The 19,579-nt window shown below is 50.1% G+C and overlaps 4 protein-coding genes across 4 annotated transcripts; 2 read left to right on the forward strand and 2 right to left on the reverse strand.

Moving 5' to 3' along the window:
* Window positions 1–1,093: 1,093 nt before the first annotated feature.
* Window positions 1,094–1,444, forward strand: N0V96_004140 (uncharacterized protein; the record flags this gene model as incomplete). Its single annotated transcript, XM_053188209.1, has 1 exon — window positions 1,094–1,444. The coding sequence occupies one exon, from the start codon at window positions 1,094–1,096 to the stop codon at window positions 1,442–1,444; it is 351 nt and encodes a 116-aa protein (XP_053054171.1).
* A 1,267-nt stretch (window positions 1,445–2,711) lies between these two features.
* N0V96_004141 (uncharacterized protein) lies at window positions 2,712–3,659 on the reverse strand (the record flags this gene model as incomplete). The annotated part of the gene is made up of 1 exon (XM_053188210.2): window positions 2,712–3,659. One exon carries the CDS (start codon window positions 3,657–3,659, stop codon window positions 2,712–2,714), a length of 948 nt encoding a protein of 315 aa, XP_053054172.1.
* Window positions 3,660–10,160: 6,501 nt separating this feature from the next.
* Window positions 10,161–11,452, forward strand: N0V96_004142 (uncharacterized protein; the record flags this gene model as incomplete). The annotated part of the gene is made up of 2 exons (XM_053188211.1): window positions 10,161–10,703; window positions 10,763–11,452. The coding sequence occupies 2 exons, from the start codon at window positions 10,161–10,163 to the stop codon at window positions 11,450–11,452; spliced, it is 1,233 nt and encodes a 410-aa protein (XP_053054173.1).
* A 4,449-nt stretch (window positions 11,453–15,901) lies between these two features.
* N0V96_004143 (uncharacterized protein) lies at window positions 15,902–17,294 on the reverse strand (the record flags this gene model as incomplete). The annotated part of the gene is made up of 3 exons (XM_065757032.1): window positions 15,902–16,783; window positions 16,836–16,900; window positions 17,060–17,294. The coding sequence occupies 3 exons, from the start codon at window positions 17,292–17,294 to the stop codon at window positions 15,902–15,904; spliced, it is 1,182 nt and encodes a 393-aa protein (XP_065614245.1).
* Between the last annotated feature and the right edge of the window lie 2,285 nt (window positions 17,295–19,579).

Here is a 19,579-nt window from a genome sequence, read left to right on the forward strand (position 1 = left end):
AGATGAACTAGACTTGCCATCGCAGTCGTCTCCGAATGGCCTGGTCCCTTCACAGAAATGCACCCAGCTTATTGCAATAATACGAGACAAAAGATCTACAGAATTAGAAACTGCTACATCCAGGCCGCAACGCTAAACCAGGCTTCCACGATTTCGAGCTTAATACTTCCCGACTTTAAGATTTGCCCCTGAGGCAAAAGCTAGTGCCTCCCCGCACAGGCTGAGCAAATCAAAGACAACCAACGGGCCGTATTTGAGACTGTGGGCCGTGATGCAGAGAACTCGGTGTCAAGAGTTGACATATAGTCCGCAGCGGTCAGCCTCGCTTGCTGCGCGTGGGCGGTGGGTCGGCACGGGGCGGAAGCATGTCGTAGCACTAATATGTTCTTGGACGATAAGCATAGCTGGATTTAGGATTATGGACATATGCCAAGCAATGTTAAGCGGCTAGAGCAAACCAACAGCAATCACGAATGAGCCATTTTCCGCGTCCGCTCTCAACGAACCAGCAGTGTAAACGAAGGCTTCGTGAAATCCACGTTAGGCTAGCGTTACCTGCAAAATTTGTCACATGGTCTTATTGTGTCTGTCGACGACGGCTTGCCGTTCCACCCACAACTTATGAACCGGGCAACAGCTTGACGTCAGCTGAGCCCTCTGAGAATGTTGTTGGTCCTGGTGGCTTGACAGAAGGCAGCTCCCATTGGCGACCTGCCTAAATAAGAGTTGACTAGTGGGTTGATCGGGCTGACTACCCACTACGACCCCAATGGCGAGCAGGGGATCATCGCTAGATCCGTCGGAGGCGTGACTAACATTACATGGCTGTGCCTCTCGCGTCTGCTGCGCCATGCCAACCAACACTAGCAGAAATACCCTTAAAACAATCCAGTGTTCGAATAAGTACCCCAGACATTCCCCGCGATCGAAGGGTGGCCAGTATCGTCCGCCTCCAACAAGAAAAGCAAGCTACCCTGATACCAACGACTCAAAACGAGCCTTCGATTCTCGTCTAGATACATCGAACATCGTCAGCAAACTCAATCATCCTAAAACTTCAAATCGTCCTACCATTATCACAACTCTAGCCGACATGGGGCTGTTTGGAAAATCAACACCGACAGAGGGCGCCGGCTCTGACGAGCCCAAAAAGTCTCTCTACCAACGCTACCAAGACAAGAAGAGCGGCCGCGACACCCAAATTTCAGACGAGGATCTCCAAAAGTACACCGGCAAGACTAAGGATGAGATCAACGACTGGGCTAAAGACCGTCCTGGCGTCGCAGGGAACCGGGCTGCAGGGACACTCACGGCGGGACCCGCTTCCGGCTTTGGCGGAATGGCGACAGCGGGTGGCTATGGTGGATGGGGAACGGATGCTGGATCGGATCCAAAGCATCCGCCGCCGCAGAAGGAGCGGAAGGAGGTCGATGACTCCGAGTAGCCGTATTCAGGGAGGGTCGTGATAGTTGCGAGAACGAGAGGTTATTATTAGAAATGTCAAGCATCTTCGGAGAAGGAGTGAGGGGCCAACAATGAGAAGACTTGAAGGGTCAGGCCAATTGAAGACGAGCCTATCAACGGCGCGGGATGGCGGAAACATTCGTTCATCCGGAATAGTTTTATGAGGTGTCTCATAGGATGATTTTGTCAAATCGTTATCGTCCCATGAAGTTATAATGAACAATCTATTGGTGGAGCTCTGTTTGAAAAGCTTCATGTATCTGTCGCCTCGTGTAGAGTTGAGACAGCCTTCATCTTTTGACTCATTAGACACGTCGTCCCAGACTCAACATCGGCAGGCATGTGTTCAACCCAGCAATGGCACGAGGCAACTGGTTGAATACGCATGGATCATGGTCAATCAGCTTGGCGTTCTTAGTAATTGCTTGGGGAGTCTCCAATCTCAAAGCCAAACGTCAGGAGGCTTTCTATGCGCAGCCTGCAGCCATCGGGTATTTTATCCGCTTTCTTGGCAGGCGCATATCATTCAACGCTTATCTACACATCGTTGGAGATCTGTTGTTCACATAATCGGAGCACTACTATCGATTTCCTAGCCCACGTTTTCGAAGAAAGTGATACCTAACAGTCAAACCCAAATCAACTCAAGATATAACTTAAGTTAAGAGGCAATCCTTACATCTACTGAACTGATGGGTCACCTTGACTCGTAAGCGATGAATATTGTGGTGTAGAAACTTATGAGTGAAGCACAACGGATTGAATGGCTCGAGCCGACAATTGTCCGTCAAATTGTCTTTCTGTCTCTGATACGCCCCCCTTTGTGATGACTTTGACCGATGAACGATTTGATATGCCGCGATACGATTCGTTCTCGTAGACATAGCATCATTTCATTATATGACCAAACAATAAGAAACAGGTAGGTGTTTGGGTCTGGACAGCGCCTGAAGTCGACAAACTTACTGGGGGATAAGTAATGTTTGGACTTATGATTAATAGCACTAAGCCGCTAATCTAATCCAATGTGCAACAAGAATTTGTTTCAACTTTTCTGGTGCATAAGTCACACACTAGTGAATGGTCTTGCTTCAAATGGTGAAGATCGTAGTTTCGTTTAATTTATGATATAGTATTGACTACCAGTCAGGAGCACGTGAAAATTCGCCACCCTCGTCATCGAAGATGCGAAGAACATTGGAGTGACAGTTGATCACACCTGGTTCCAATTAGTAACCTCTGCGTTTCTAAGGGAAGTCGGCCCGCATCTTGAGAATGCCGTCTATCATAGAGCTGCCAGAAGCCCAGCCAGCATAAGTCTCGGCAGAACTGGTGACACTGATGGAGAGGGCCCCCCAGATCCATCGGTTTCCATTGCCATCAAGTTCCCAGTGAGGGCCACCGGACTGGCCTCCCATGGTATCGGTGTCGGTATAAAAAGGACCAGTTGAGTCGCAGTCAAAAGTTCTCTTGGAGTGAACCGTGATGTCGGTCTGGCGATAAGGGCGGTTCCCACCGTCCTTGTCACCAGGGTAGCCCATGTGGAAGAACTGAGGCTTATCAAACATGTTGCGGTCAGGCACCTTGGCACCGAAATAACCGAGTTGGTCACCGAGGCGCTGGTCGAGAGCATAGACTACCCAGTCACCCTTGGTTTCGCAAGGGGAGAAGGGTTCTTGGCCGTAGGTAAAGAGACCGTTGGTGATTTGGGCAGAGCCAAAGCGGGCCCCGTTGTCGAAGCCGGGGTAGAAAGATCCCGGGATAGGGGGGTCGGGGTTGCAGTGCTTGGCAGAGAGAATGTGACGAGGGCCGATTAAGGCAGCGGAACAGAAGACGCCGTTAGACCACTGAAGTTTTCCAACGGAGTGGAAAGGGTAATTGGGGTCGGTCCATAGGTGACGGTTGTCTACGCCAACGATGAAGCGCTTGGCGACCTCCTCGAGGGCGGCACCGGAGGGTGTGAAAGGAGATGCCTCGGTAACATTGCCGGTGATTTCCGCGGCGTCAACAACAGAAATCTTGGGAACCGGGGCATCGGCTGGAACACGGCGAGCAGCAGTGGCGTCGAAGCCAATAGGGTGAGTGATTTCTGCTTGCTCGGTTTGCCTAGTGTCCAGAGGAGCTGCTGGGCTAGCCTGGACAGCAGAGCAAAATGCGAGGACGGCTGCAGCCGCAGACTTTGTGAACTGAACCATGTTGAAACGACCTGATTTTGAAGGGGCAAAACTTGATTTTGAGAGTCGAAGCTGTTGATGCGCTGGTGGTTTTCAAGACATAGCAGGTATCTACTATTTTATAGAGTTCTAACTGCCTCTGGGTCATGAACCATAGCAGTGATCTTGGTGTCTTAGGTATGCAACGGTATGTTACTCGTACGCCAAGATGGTACTTTTCGAACAAGGGATATTCGAAGGCTATAGCCAAGAGGTAATCGGCAGCCTATTGCTATATTCCAAGTCTACTGTGCCGCTGTCGAATAGTCTCAACACTACGATTGAGGCTAGATTGAGCTCCAAATGAAGCTACATCTTTCGAATGTCTATGTATGGGACGACTGATTTTAGCGCATCTTATGCCAAGCTTGTTTAAAGTAACCTAACGTCTGATTAGGCTGTCCACTATGGAACTTTGGATCAATATTGAGACCCTAGATGCTTCCCCAGTTTAGGATGATGATCCCTCGGGATTATCCGCCCATGGTATTCACCTAGTTCCTCTTCAGGGTCGAAGAAGCGATGAAGGTGCTGCAGTCAACCTAGGATTGACATCCGATGACCTGCTTTATGCGGTCAGATCATGTTCTCTTTACTTCGCTCCCGTTTCACAGAATAATGAATGCCGCGTGTTGATTTCAGACTGTGTGCCTCAATGGAACACCTGTATCTAGTGCCAGCCTTGCGTTCATCGCGGAGATAACTTATCCTTAATAAACATACTTCACAACATTGCAAGCTGAGACAAGGCAACATGCTACCGAGACTTGATTACGGATATGGTATTGAAACCAGTTCGAATCTCACGGTAGGGCAAGTATGACAAGGATTGGATAATCAAGCCTGATTAGGTGCGGTTCACTTACATGGTAATAATACGTCTTCACAAGCGTGAGATTCGCATGGCACGATTCCACTTGTTATAGAAGGCAGCAGTGCAATTTTGATTTAAGGCTTTGGAAGGATCACATAGAAATGAAAGTTCGGACGTCACCTGCCTTTTCGAGCAGCAGCGTTGTAACCGCTGACGGTTGTCTTTGCAGACCTCCACTAAGCTGACAATTTTCCAACCTTGTCAACAAAACTGGCCTATGGGGAAAAGAGCCAAGAGACAGGGTAGCTCTCAAAATTCCTTCCGCCCCCTCTCCAAGTGAAATACTTCGGTTGCCGGCATCTTGAAGCTGCTTGTGCTGACTGCATGTAAGATAAGTGCAATTCGTTCAAGTGAGCCAATTATCGTAATGGTAATTCAAGGAACAAGGCTTATAATCATCTGCTGCCTCGGACTAAAGCCTTGGCTAAATCCTTTAAGGACCAATATTATATCCCAACCTATGTGTGATTCCGAAGGTTTGCGACTGTGACTGCAGCATACTTTACGGACTTGCGAAACTTGAGAGACTTCCCGACAATATCACTCATAATTACTACATCTCATTCCCTCTTCGATTCATGCAATAAACGTCAGATTGAGTATGCGGGGGTGTAAACGCGGTTTCTCAGCCTATGCTAAAAAGTTTACGGACTGGAGCTTTCACCTTTTCGTATCAGAAAAAGTAGCTTCGGTTCCTTTCTTATGACGGATTGCAGAAGAATAGATGTGAAGTTACTGTTATTGTAACTAACTCATACTAAAGAAGCTGTAATCGTGTTTCACGTAATACACTGAACGGATTCTGTGAAGCAATGTAAAAGCTAACTGCCGTAAAGTCAAATCCCCATCAAGTCAAGTATGGGCATAATTGCCCCAACTTCCACTTTCCTTAGTCGCGCTACGGTAATAAGGTACTAGGTCATGTCCAAAGCTTTCTTACGGATCAAGTTATTTGAGAGAATTCATTCAATGCTCGCACTGTTCTTCTGAAAGTCCAGCCAGTGTTTGACTGAAAGCCTTCGACGACTTCAACGCTAGTGGTCAACTTGAAACTGTCGAGATAATTCTCCCTGAATTATTACGGACATCAGTACTATAACGCACTCAACTATCACTACTAGTCAAATAAATACAAAGCTTCGCATGTATTCGCGGTTACGGCTCGACAGGAGGCACCTGAGATACTGCTATTGACGCAACGGAGGACTGAAATTGGTGGACGAAAGTTGGAAGCCTAGGATTCAGGTATCGCCTCAAGCTCTGAGATTGTGTCTTTCCTGTTGGTTATTTTTATAAGAGTTTGCTACTCGAATTTACTGACGAGGCATTGATATTGCAATTCGATGGTCTACAGTAATCCTAAGAAGATGAAAATGCTGTCCTGGCCCCACGCTGCTATCTTCGAAGGCTTTGGGCCCTCGACTTCTTTCCAGTGTCATACTTCTCCGAATATAATTTCAAAAGGTAGTAGAAGAAATCAGGTATTATCACTTTACAAACACTGAGCGGGGCCAAATACAAGTAAGGTAACTAACCGACGCTGGACTTCAAGTAGATATTGGCTTGCTCATTTGGATTGCGGCATTTCGTGGAGACCGGCTAATTATACTAATAATTTGAGAGTTACCTTCATCGCTCTTGATACAAAGTGAGTTCCTTTTCTCTCCTTAAATTCACCAATGACAGAGTGGCAACACCAATGCTTGATCGGCTTGCTGAATTGATGAGGTAAATCCAATGATGCGGCCCGTCCACTGACATCAACTTAACCACACTCAACGGGAAACTGAGATCAAGCCATGCAAGCCACTCGATTTTCAGGAGAAGAAAGTAAGTGTGGCGGTTTCAAGCTAAGTTGTTCATCTCAAAATGAGCGATTCGTTGTGAGTTCGAACGGCTTTTTCGGTCAGTGCGCGAAATGTCAATCCATCGACTGACATGCCTTTTCGCGGGTGCCTGGCTAATGCAACCCATCAACAGGAGAGCGCCGCAAATTGGAGAAAAAGGATTCAGACCACAGCAGGCATCCGTCTGACCTTGAAGAAGGATTACCTCACTGCTGCACAGCCCAGCGCAGGGAAGTTAGGAGATTTCAGAGGACGTCCCTTATTACAGGTCTTACTGGGGTACAGGATGCGACGCCTCACGCCTATTCCCAGCAGGTGACCACTCACCCACTTTAAGCGCATGTCAACCCGATGTCCCACCCCTGGCAGATACATTGGGAGATGATAATACTGCGCTGCTGATGCGGCAGAAGTGAGGAGACATGAAGCGTAGTTACAGGTCTGATCCACTTTCTGATTCATTGGGGACATCAAGAACGGACACTGGCATATTTTCCATGGCTTAATAGTGCCTGCCGCGTTAGATGTTGTGAGTCCTGAGCAACGTAGATTGCAAGCGGACAAGGGTATGAAAAGGAGCACCTAGAGAGTCACAACTTTGCCTTGCTTTTGTCTCACCATGGCACGGTGATGAGTGAGAGTCGGTGCGGGATGCAGTAAGAATTTTGCAGCAGTAAATGGTCTCATAGGCTGCTCTAAATTTGCAAGGCTTCCACTTGAGAAGAAACGGGGGATTATGATCAGCGGCGGGTTGCAGGCTCGAGAAGTGAAAGATAGGTGGGGTGATGAACGACCTTGCGAGGTAAGATGGCCCTAATGAATTCGGTAGCGATCTGAAACAGAAAGCAGGTTGCCTGTGCTGTAATGGCCAGAGAGTACGCCAGAAAACCACACGTTTTGTGAGCATTCAGTGCATCGAAGATTTGGAGGAGGTATAGGGCTGGACTGGTCTGAAGGTCTGAACAACAAGGCCGTTCTCAATGAATTGATGCTTTTGTCAAACAATCGATGGCAGCACGGTGACGGTGTGCACGGGGCTTGCCGCCCTAAACATAGGGAATCCTAACAGAGCAGAATAAGCAATGGCAGGTGCTGGAAATGTTCCATGTTCCTCAGAAATGGCCTCACAATTCGCCCGGGAAAAGAGGTCTGGTCTCAGCTGCAAGGCACAGCAAGCTTTGTTCCTGCAGTCAGCTTAATACCCTGTCGTTGCCAAGTGGTGATGGGCCGTTCCCCCCCCTTGGCCACTTGGCAACAGGCTAGAGTCACTTGTCCGGATGAGAAGACGGGTTCGGAGAAGCGTGACGCTGTAAACACGGGGCAGTGCGGCGCATTGTCAATTCGCGCTGTTTTTCCACGGCAGGTTTTTGCCGGAGCGACAGTGCGAAGTCCATGTGTCGTCGGTCCTGCCCCCGACTTGTTCTTTGGAATACACGTGCGTTGATGGCTGGTGGCTGGAAGAAGTTGGGGATGGCCCACGCCAACTGCACACGCTGAGCAGTGAGAATAGAGGATGGAGAGAGGCAACAATTGTCATTGCAGTTCCCTTTCCTCAGTGGTAAGGCTGATGAAACCAATCACATCCATGGCAATGCTACGCTGCTTTGTACTGGCTGAGAGCCTAGTGTCTTGCCTATGCCTGGGAGCTACATAGGCATCCGGGCTAGTTTGGTGTCGGAAACGACCTAGCTGTGAATGCGCTTTTCCGCGTGACCTTGCCAAACCTCAGTCCACAGGTCGCAAACATCCTGTGTGCCTGTCTCGAAGGGTCGCAGCCTGATCTTGTTCTTGTTGGCTGTGTCAATAGGGAACCAATACGAGAATAGATCGAGCTATCCATAAGATTACCTAACTACCTCAATCTGACGTGAGACACGACGACTTGGAGGAGTATCTTGACAGTTGAAACTTGAAGGTCGCTTGTTTCCCTACCCACTCGTCCTCCCCACGCTCTAGAGAGCAACGGAATCGAAGAGGCCGGGGGTGAGCCGGCGCCCATGACGGACTGCGGGGGCCAACTCCGGAGACCCTCACGGCTTGCGGCACAGCAGGAGGAAGAGACACTACGGAGATGAGAAACAGACCACAGGCAGAGACGGCCACAGAAGAGGCCGAGGGGCCTTTGGTCGAGCATGACAAAAACAATGCGCAAAAAAAAAAGAAGCAATGGGAGAAGCCACCAATCCATAGCTCGTCTCGACTCTAGCCGGAGCTAGTACGGACGGCGCAACCAAGGGCAACGAACGAGACTGAGACCAGCCACGCCGTCGTCGCCCCAAGCTCTTCTAAGCCTTTCTTGGTCCAAGTGCAATGTCAGTTGGAAAGTCGCTCAGTCTCCCTTGCCCCCTTTAGTGCTCGGGAGTCGTCCATTTTGCACCATTGGTACCATACACAACACATCGCAGTGCGGTGTTCTCGGGGAACAGACAGCTCCTCTGCGCGTATTCTGGCGCCTCAACGCAACGCAGCGCAACGCAATACTACCTCCCGATGGCGGCAGAGAACGAGACCCCAATGCGACGATGGGCGACAGCGATGATGGCTAATGTTAATGGCCAATCACACAGATCGCGTCCCTTGCGTCAATCCCCTTTCATGCGACCCCATTGCGCCAAGATTCGCGCCCCATCATACCCTCTCGAGAAGAAAATTGCCGGGATAACTTCGCCAGGCTCCCCTCAAACCCCGATTGAGCGCTGCGTATCCAAAGCACACCATATTCAACGAGTTAAGGCCTATTGGGGTGGGCCTGCGCCTCAGCCGCCGCCTCCCAATGCACGGGAGAAAACTGGGCGAAATCATTTGTTGCTGACCGCCTCCAAAGTCCCTCCTCTTTACAAGCCCCAAACTATCTACCTACGGCCATCCCAAAAGGTACAAGTTTGTGGGTTAAAAAAGGAACCCGAGGATCTGCTGCCAAGTGCCTGGGGCGTAGACCGCGGGGGACTGCAATCTTGACATCCAGCCAGTTGGGATTTGCCAATGCTCGTATTGTCGCCTTTCTACCAGTTCATGCCCATTTCTAGTCAGGGGTCGCCTCGCAAATGTGTCTGGAGACCGAGGTCAAGCCTAAGAATCCAAAGCCCTGACTAAGACTTCGAACACGATCTTCTTGGCTCTAATTTCTTCTTCGTCTGAGTCCTTTGTGACGATCACACCGAAAGCCGCTGTTCTTTCACTTCATGTTTGTTTGCCAACAGCATCCCCGCAATATGGCCCCTACCTTACCCGTGTAGACGTGGTCCTGGCGCCGCGCATCGACCCTTTGGCCGGTTTTGGTACACGCCGTCTCTCTTGCGACATCAAGCCGCAGCCCGTAGCCTCCCTCTACTTCACGAACAGGCACCCAACCTTGCAAGTCGCAAGTCAGACCGCGCTCTTACGGCTATTCCCCTTGCTTCTTGTTGTCCGAATAGGCGCGAGTTTAGCGTTCACTATGACCTGCCTCCTCCATCTCGCCCGAGAACCCGGCCGCGGCCGTTGGGGGCGCGGCACACGGACGGGACACTGCCGCTTGGGATCACCTCTCGCCCAGCCTTCTCCACGCGACGCTTGACGGGTTAGCCCAGCACTCTCATTTCCTTTAATCCCCGATGCTTCTCGTACATGAGAAGTCCGGATGATTCTTCTTTTAGCACACGGATACGGGGGTTCAGATATAAGTGTAGCCCTCCCACACAGCTCAGAGTCGAGCTCGTGAAAATCCATCTGGTCGTCCGTCTCACAGTCATTCGCTTTCCACCACACCAACGAACCGCAAAAATGCTTGTTAGAGTACATTCTCTTTCCCTTCTCGCAGCCATCGTAGCTTCTGGCGATTTGGCGACGGCTGCCCCTCTCGAGTCATCATCTGCTCTCAACACCCGAGACCTGCCCCGCCCGCGCTTCGGAAATGTCCCATACGGCGTCGATATAACTCACTGCACAGTCAATGGCAAGCTTGCTCTCAGCTTCGACGATGGTCCCGGAGAATACACCAGCCAGGTTCTAGACACGTTGGAGAGAAACGGCAACATCAAGGCGACATTCTTCCTCGTTGGCACAAACGGAAACAATGGCATCGCCAGTGGAACCTACACCTCCGTCCTAAAGCGGATGTTGAGCGCAGGCCACCAGCTCGGAAGTCACTCCTGGAGTCACAAGGACTTCAACACAATCTCCAAGGACCAACAAATTCAAGAGGTTCTGCAGAACGAGGAAGTCTTTGCCAAGACCCTTGGCCTCATTCCCACCTACTTCCGCCCGCCTTACACCCACTGCGATGGCCAGTGTATATCTACACTCAACGACTTCGCGTACCATGTCGTAAGTTGCACGCGCAGTGTCGTATCTTGTCTGATACTAAGACTGACACCTATGCGTAGACCGATTACAACCTTGACACCAAGGACTGGGTAGACAGTGGTGTCAACTCGAAGGCTACCTTCTCAGGTGCCATCAATGGCGCCAGCCCCGCTAGCTCCTCCTTCATCAGCTTGGCTCACGACATCCACACTTTCACCGTCAACGGCTTCGTCCAGTTCATGATCGATACGGCAAGGGAGAAGGGCTTCGAGTTCACGACCATCGGTGACTGCCTCGGCGACCCGGCCTCGAACTGGTACCGCGACCCCAAGACCGGCGAGCCGTGGAGCGGAGTCAAGGAGGAGCCCAAGCCCACTACGACGAGCAGCAAGGAGGTCATCATTCCCACCACGACATCGACTTCCATCTCTAGCACAACGTCCGCTCCGGAAACCAAGACATCCGCGACGAAGTCTGAGTCCGAGACCGCCAAGCCCTCTGTCACCGTCAAGAGCGCTTCCGAGACTGAGGAGTCTGAAAGTGAGACTGGTACGCCTACTGCCACCGGCACCGGCGTCAAGCCTTCTACTGCGTCCAGGACCGTCGACGGCGGTGCCCACATTGGCATTCCAGTGACTCCTACCGGCACTACCGCTGCTGTGCGACCTACCAGCACCAACACCGTCGTCGAGGTCAACGCCGCTGGCCGTGCTGTCTTCTCTGCCGGTGGTGCCATCGCCGGTGCGCTTGCTTGGGCCTTGATGGTTTGATAGTCGCATACCCTGAACACACAGTCCCGCCATGAGAAAAGGACGATACAATTCGTGTAATATTTTGGATAATCCCTAATCTGGACATCGCTAGGACGATCGGCCGGTTGAGAATGGGATGGAGTTAAGACGAGTACATGATACCATGCCGTTGATGGAGTCGAGTTGCATTGTAGTAGATATTGCTGTATAGATGCGAACGTAAGTCAATTTCGACATGAACACAAAAGCTTCATTGATATCCCGTCTTAATTTCTTTGAAGGGCACGATTTGGCCCATCTTGGAAGTTCTTCGTGAAGCGGCACCAAATAATCGGGTATTTCAAAATCGTCTTCCACTAAGACCAGGTTCCCTCCATAATAAGCGTACCCTAGTAGTGTAGGATGTTTCATGCATATCGTCACTGCAAGTGCTACGGTATTGTCATGCATACGCAGATTGGCCAAGAGTACATCTCTTGTCGATACGTCTCTTGTGGTCCTCGACTATTTGAAGTACTCGTCATAATCTTATTGGGATCGATTGGGCTATATATACGTCCGAGTTCAAAAACCCTGATAATTAGGAGTGTACAAAGTATAGCCACAGAGAATGAACTAGTGCACTTTCATCGCATCCTGAGAAGAGGGTGACTCAACCAATGTAAGTCCTCAAGTCCTTAATAATATCGATCGCTTCGTCCGGCGTTCAGAGTAAATACGAGGCAACCAACCTGCGTAACTCCGCCAATCCCACCATTGATACCTGCGGGTCAAAGCATCAGTAAGGGTTTCAAGGAACGACTTGCGGCAGATACCTAAAGAGAACGACTTACAATGCTTCCAGTTAGCTAACATGATATCGTCACAAGACGGTCCATCGGGACCAAGTGGCCGCTGGATATCTTGGAAACCTTGGGAGGTGCGACATCCGACCTTCCAGTTGACCTTGAAGTCCAGGTAAACCCCGTATTTATCCTTGTAGCGCCATCGCCAGGCATGAAGGGGGTGATCTTGGACATCGTCTACGATAGTGATGGTATCACGTGCAAGGTTTGAGCCGCAGAATCGCTCTACGCCCTTGTCGACGCCGTCGTGGTGCACATCTCGGTGGCTCTCGTATTCTTCGTAAGAAGGGTTGTTGCATTCGATTGGGAAAAGCTTGAGGGGCGACTCATCTGTCCGGGGCTCGATTGCGGTAGAGAATGGCCTCCTAGATCCAAAACGTTGGGTTCGTGGCCTTAGGTCGTCTGAGTTCTCTGGTTGGATGAAAGACGTGCCTGCTGGAGGTGAGAGGCTCAGAGGTAATTTTATGGGAAACTTGAGAGTTGATAGGTGTCTGATTGAGGAAGATGATGTCCGGCTGGAGTTGGGTGCTAATTTGGTCCATGGATTTGAGGCCTTGAATTCGTGCATGACAGCAGCATGGCTTGCGATGGCATAGATAAACCACTGAAGAAGCAAGTTGGCTAGCATGATTAAGGGTTCTAGTGGAAGGTCAGAACAAAGAATTCATGTCGGATATGAATTCTCGGGAGAAAGCCTCTAGATCTTCTCGCAAGCCTGGGAATGGCGTTTTTCATAAGGAGTCGTTTGAGTATGGTGGGTTTGTTGGTCAATTGCTGAAGCCCCAAGCTTGTTCACTACTACCGTCACACAGCAGAGCTGCCGAACCTTCTGGTTTCGTACGGGGCTGGCTTGGTTTCTTCCCTTGGGCTTGGTTCATTGTCTACTAGTAGTCTAAGTAGGTAGGTATGGCAAGCCCCATACGAACCATTCATGTTCTAGAAGACCATTATTCAAAGAACTCCTTGCCGCGATGGCGTGGCTCTTCTACAAAGCGCTTCTTTTACATGTCGTAAAACACCAGCACATTCCTTGCGCTACCTTGATGAAATGTAGAATAATAAATGGCTCTCGTCGTGTAACACAAACTTCAAGCTGATATCCTAGTACCTTGGTGGTATCTATCGTGCAAGGGATTTCCCACGCTTGGAGGGTCCAGTCCCTACCTCAACCCCCGAACACTTGAGTTCTTCCTCTGACAACTGCTTCCAAGCCTTGAGGACCTCGGTGAAACCACTCAGGTGCTGCTTGAATGAGTCTAAACACATGAATCCAGGTAGCATCCACTGGTGCGAAAAAACCTGATGATTATCTTCAACAGTGAACAGTTCCGGAATGGTCCGCATGACGATGCTACAAAGAGGACAGCATAGTTTGGAGATCTCATTGTACTTACCTATACGTGAAATTATTGCTTGACTCCCGTTTTTCGGTCGTCTCTGAAGGATGTAGTAGTCAAGAACCTGCATTTCACAGTGCGTCAGTCTCAATATGGGTCCCTGTATGGTAGGGACCTCGGGGCTGCAAGGGGCTGCAAAGGGATGGAACTCGACGCTGATGTTCATCGGAAGAGACTTTTGGCGCTGTTCTGGCAAGAATTTGGCAATGGTCTTCAGCTTTATCAATGGCTCGGCAATAATTCTCAGAATGGAATAGAAACAACGGCTTAGCTTTTGCGTGTTAAGATCCAAGAACTTCATACGCGTACCTGTTAGCTCCAAGAACTCACGAATCTCTCCACGAATCTCGTCTTCAGCCTGTTCACGACCTCTTCCTTCGAACAAGCGGCATGATGCTTTCGATGCTTGATGGAGTCCATGAATCGATTCATTGATGCCCAAGAGGGTGATGGCGTTCTCTGTGATTTCATCGGATGGTTCCCAGGCTCGTTTGAAGGGGTTAGCTTTCCGTTGTTCTTCATTACTTTGCGGCGGCTCTTTCGCTCTTAGGAAGCTTGCTAGCCAATTGAGCACTTCAAGTGAGTCCTCGCCAAAAGGCTGGTCGGCTATAGTGTGCGAGGCGAGAAGTCCCAAGAGTCTCTGCAAGCCTTGGCATTCGATCTTGACCTCATAGAGAACCCGGCCGACAACGTGCTTCAGAGCCAACAGTTCAACATTGGCTCGCAAATTGTTGCCGTTCATTAAGTCTTGCAAGACCCTCATGGATTCGGTGTCTTTCTCGGTTAAACCATGATTCTTCGCCAGCCTAAAGTTAATCGTCCGCACTTTTTGAGGCTCATCTTCGTCGACATCACAGCCAACCGCGCCCACGTGGTGACAAACCTGGTATTTGACCCCGCTAGTGATCTGGAGAAAGTAGGCTAGAGCTTTCTGGGTTGAATTGATGTCTTTCATGTCTTCGCCGAGCTCATGTGTGCTGATGAATGTTGGAATCGGGAGGGATCTGGCAACATCCCGCAATGATTCAAATCCTTTCGAGGTAATGTCCGATGTTTTGAGCAAGTCTTTGATCCCTTCGCCGTTAAGATATTCCAAGTTCTTGAGTACAGACTTGGACTTATCATCTTTGTCCTTGATTTCCAAGGCTCCTGCATCGCCATACGCACGTTTCGCAGTCTTGCCTCGCGGCGACGGCGCATTCAAGATGTGAAGATCCCCACTATCTATTAGCTCTGAGTTTGAAGCATGTATGCTGGTATTTTGTGGTATCATGATGTGATCGAAAACCCCGCGAAATAGGCTGATGTTGTAGTCGTTGCCTGTGCTGTAGTCTCATCTCATTTCGAAGGGCGTCTCTTCTCGCCTTATGTACAACTCCTTAGAGAACCTTGGAAGATGCTTTAGACATCTCGATTCATCCGAACAACATGTAGGGTCATATGTCGAATGTGATCAGCGACTGGCCTTGTTTTCTTGCACGGTGGTCCGGAAGCCACAAAGGATGATCAAAGTTTCATAGGAAAACATGAGGGTTCTAGCTACTCTTTTTGACACACTAAAATATATGTGACATGTCAAGATTATATGCACGTAAGGTTCTTGATGAACGATCATTAAATCTATCTAGATTTTAAGACTACTCTGAGAGTTCTAAACTTGGCAATAAGTGATTAGTAATGTAGATACTCCATAAGGCTATTCGAGTGAAATACATGAAGGTTGAGGTGATGTTTCTTTCCATATGAGGTACATTATCTTGGCTTGGTGGGGTCAGTTGTCCTGCAATAGTGTACGGATGCGAGTGGACAATATCTTTCCTGCATGCAATGATCAATGATGCGACATTGATATTGACTACTTCAGCTTCACTGGGCCTATCGTTCGTAAGTGGAGATGATAGCAACAAACAATTGTGCAGTAGAGAGTATAGGTCTTGCATAATTAGGTAGATATCGGCTACGATGAAGCAGTAGTAATGATAAATGAAGTCTACGTATGACATTATGGGTATAACTAATACAGATAACCGCCCAAAGCCCAACCCGCTGTCGTTAACTGAGCACATTGAGAAGTTGCCTCCCCATTAGACATATAAGATCTGATATTGAGATGTAGAGCCCGAGGTCTCCATGAACCTGATCGGTAGATTGGCCGACGCCAGTCATTGCTCCTCAAATCAGGACGCCGACAACTGGCTCTTGCGTCTACCAGGAAAGGGTGTTTTTCACATGCTGCCAACACTCTGTGCCCTCTCTTTCTCAATTGTATCAATTGAAAGTGGCCTTCCATTGGCCTTCTTCCCTCCCGAGTGACCTTCCATCTCTACAACGACCGTGGTCACTGTCTCCATCTGGATGCCTTCCATCTGCCCAGCTCGTCTTCTTAGAGACTCCTGGCTGATGCTCCGATGTGCTCCACTGCGACGCCGATCTCGCTTCAAGTCACCCGCACCACGTCCCCGGTGAAACAGCTTCCAGAGCCAGCCGCCGGTACCCTCATCCGCAGACAGGTTGTTAGGCGCACTTCCGGCGCCCTGTACCCAGACCATATTGCCGTAGCGCCGATTAGCCGGTGTTCGCATAAAGGCGAAAGTCTCGATACCCGTCTCTTCGTAGTCTGGGGAGGCATTGAAGATAATAACATGACGGGTGGTGGAGAATAGAAGAACATCAAGCCAGCCGTTGGATGCAATCATTGCACCGGCGAGGCAGAAATACTCCAAGGAGACAGACTTTCCAGCCATTGTGATAACACGGCCCAACGCCAAAGGTGCCGTGCACAGAATGTAGATTATGGGATAGATGAGGAAAGCAGGGTGATGTCCGGCGTTGCTTGGGTTAGACGCCGACGTAGCTTCGCCATGGGAGCTCTTTGGTGGCCCGGATTGGGACATTGTGTGGGCGTGGCTGAGTTTACGACCGCGGTTGCTCTGGGAGGCAGAGGACGTTGTGTTGTTGGAAGAGGAGGGTAGTTGAAGTGATGGGTCGGTGCGTCGGATGTGGTTGAAGATGAGAACGTAGAGGACCGCAGTGATGAAGAAGGAAACAAACATCCACAGGTAGTGAAGGTAAAGACGCATCGCCTCATATCGGACATTCACCCAGCACTATGATGACGTTAGCTCGAGCTGAGATGTAGACATAATGACAAAAACTTACCCATGCAGCGGCGCGAACATAGAGGCCACCGTTGTCGGCTCCGTTGTTGGTGATGATGACGCCGGCTATGGCCAAGGCATAGATGAAGAACCAAACAGAGCCGATCATGCACCAAAATGCCCAAGTCGGGAGTTTGTAATCCCTGACAACCGACAGATAGGTGTGAATGGCAATTGTGGTGATGAAAGCGCTGGAAGCCAAATCACCTGTCGAGATGAACCAACCCTGCGCCCAACATGTCGTGCTTTCTACGATGATTCCACCCTTATTGAGCCATGCCGCATTGAGTAAGAAAGCGAGAGCTTGCTGGATGTCGGCCAGCAGCAAGTTGTAGATGAGCATCAGAAACTGGTTGGGTGCGTCCCTTTTGACTTTGTTCTTCTTGTTGCCGGGGTACATCGTCTCCGGAAGACCCATCTCCTCGGCGAGGACGGCATCCGCGTTCGGCTCATCCGCCATGCGCTGTGGCCGGTCCGAGCCCGGTGCAAGATACCATGTTATCAACCGATAGGTCAAGACTAAGAAGAGTGCTGTGGTTGTGATGAACGAAAGGAAGCCGAAGAAAGAAACGGCAGTTAGGCCCCGTTGCAGAACTTCGGGAAGTGGCGTCAACGTTTGACTGTTCCGGTCCAGTTCCATGGCGGCGGTCGACGGCGACGGAGCACCGGGTGGCGTTTCGGGATAGAACGGAGTGGATGGTTCGGGTCGCCGTTAGACGACTTGTCTTTACCGAGCTGTCATCCAAGCTTTTGGCGTAACGCCCTCTCCGATGGTAATCCTTTGTTGGCGAATATGCCGGCTGACGCAGAGGTCGACAGTTTCGTTCGAAAGACGTTGCAAAAGTGGCTGCAAGCCAGATCATAAATGGCCTTGGTCTCGAGAGCTGGGCCAGACCAGACTGCGGAGCCAAGGTCGGTCATGGAGGCCCTGTCCCTGGCATAATCCTTAGCTTGAATGGAATCAACACGACCCAAATTGTGAGGGGTGGTTATCCAGCATTTTTGTGACTAGGGGATGGGGATCACGTCGGTAAAGACCATTTCCGTCCGAACGGACAAATCGAGAAAGATAGGAATTTCGAGTGTTGGCCGGAGTTCCACCTCCCCTAAATGGAAGTATGACCGGGATGCTGGGTCCCTCTTTCAACGTAGTTTGGCACCCTGGAGATTTGAAGTGAGGGAGCGAGGGATGATTTGCGCGCCCGTTCATCTGGATCCGGGGAAAGAAGAGTCGTGGGCGATTCACAATCAGCGGTATGTTACGATCGACAGCTAATTACTCTAGACTTTCCACGACATCCGTACCAAGAACCGTAGTCACCAATAACTCTAGATAAAAGACAACGCGCTTCCATCGAAAGTTCATCGAATCCAGCAAAGATGTGTGTCTTGTTGCACCCAAGTGGCCGCAGTAGCCTCGACTCTTTGACTACTTCATTTCACTAAGAACGAGCCTGTCAGAAAAAAAGTTAAGACAGGGGCGCAATGGGCGAGAAGGGGAGGGGGCTGCCACGAGGTCTGGCTGAGCTAGAACTCGACGAACTCGTGCTAAACTACTAGACCAAACCTTAGCTGAAGACTGTGAAGCCCGTTGATTGGTGCCTTCCCGACGTATTCAGGGGTGGAATCCTTCTTGGAGCCACCGGCATGATCGCCGAGATGGGTTGCACGAATTTCATTCGGGTGTCCCTGCGTTGAGAAGACAAGTTAGGCTTCTGCGGTGGCACGATAACTGTGAGCTAGAATCTCGTCTGTGGAGTTGCCCTTTGCATCTCTTGTCTCTTACGTTATTTGCGATGCTGCTTATCGCCCTGTCCCCGCGAACTTCATCGTCTCCATAGAAGCTCCATAACGATTCTTCACCTCAGGTTCCCACCGCCCACGTTGTGGGTTCTGGCGCTAGGCTGAAGACGGCGACCTTTGACGAGACTCGACCGCGCTAACATAATGGCGGCGTCAAAATGCTCTTGGCTCACGAGCGAACCGTCGTCTAGATTGTTTCGAAATGTTTTCTCTCTTGGACTAGTCGCGAGAGAGGCGACAATCTCGGTCGATGACCGTTGGAACTAATGAGGCAAGAGAGCCGTTCGATATCTGATTTGCAGGCCGTCAACGTGGTGTTCAGGGACCAAGTCCGATATACTCAACGATGGCTTCGGCATTCGAATGATGCAACCAAACACCTTGCAGGGCAGTTGGCGTGCGCCACTGAAACGATGATTTCGCTGTCTTCCGAGCTGTCAGATTTGACCGATCTTACCATGAAAGAAAAAGAAAAGAGAACCGTTGTAAGATCTTTCTGCCCGAGGGACATATCAGTTGGCCCGATATCACATAAAGAACCTGCCGATTGACATCTTTCGTAATGAAACCTAGAAAGAAGCTATACATGAGACGAATTGTTGCGTAACAATTCATTGGTTTTTTGGGTAAGTAAGTCGCCAGTCCTCGACTCCGTGTCCGACGGGGTGTTGCCGGACTTGCCGCCATCACAAGTTGAGCAAGTGGAGCGGCGGCTTGCTGTTTGCCAGCTGAAGACAGCCCTGTACGGCCGAAAGAAATCATGTCCCTAGCCCTATCCTGGGAGAAAGCAAGCATCGTGGACTTTGTGTCGGATCATGTTCGCATATAACATCCACCCTGTAATCGTTCATGACTCTGTCGACCCGAAAGTCTGGAACAAGGGCATAAGTAAGAACTCCAGCATCGAGCCACGCAGTGATGAAGAACAAGACCAGCCAGGAC

The sequence above is a fragment of the Colletotrichum fioriniae genome (genome assembly GCF_027942845.1).
Source record: "Colletotrichum fioriniae strain IMI 355084 chromosome Unknown scaffold_4, whole genome shotgun sequence".
NCBI classification, from domain to species: Eukaryota; Fungi; Ascomycota; class Sordariomycetes; order Glomerellales; family Glomerellaceae; genus Colletotrichum; species Colletotrichum fioriniae.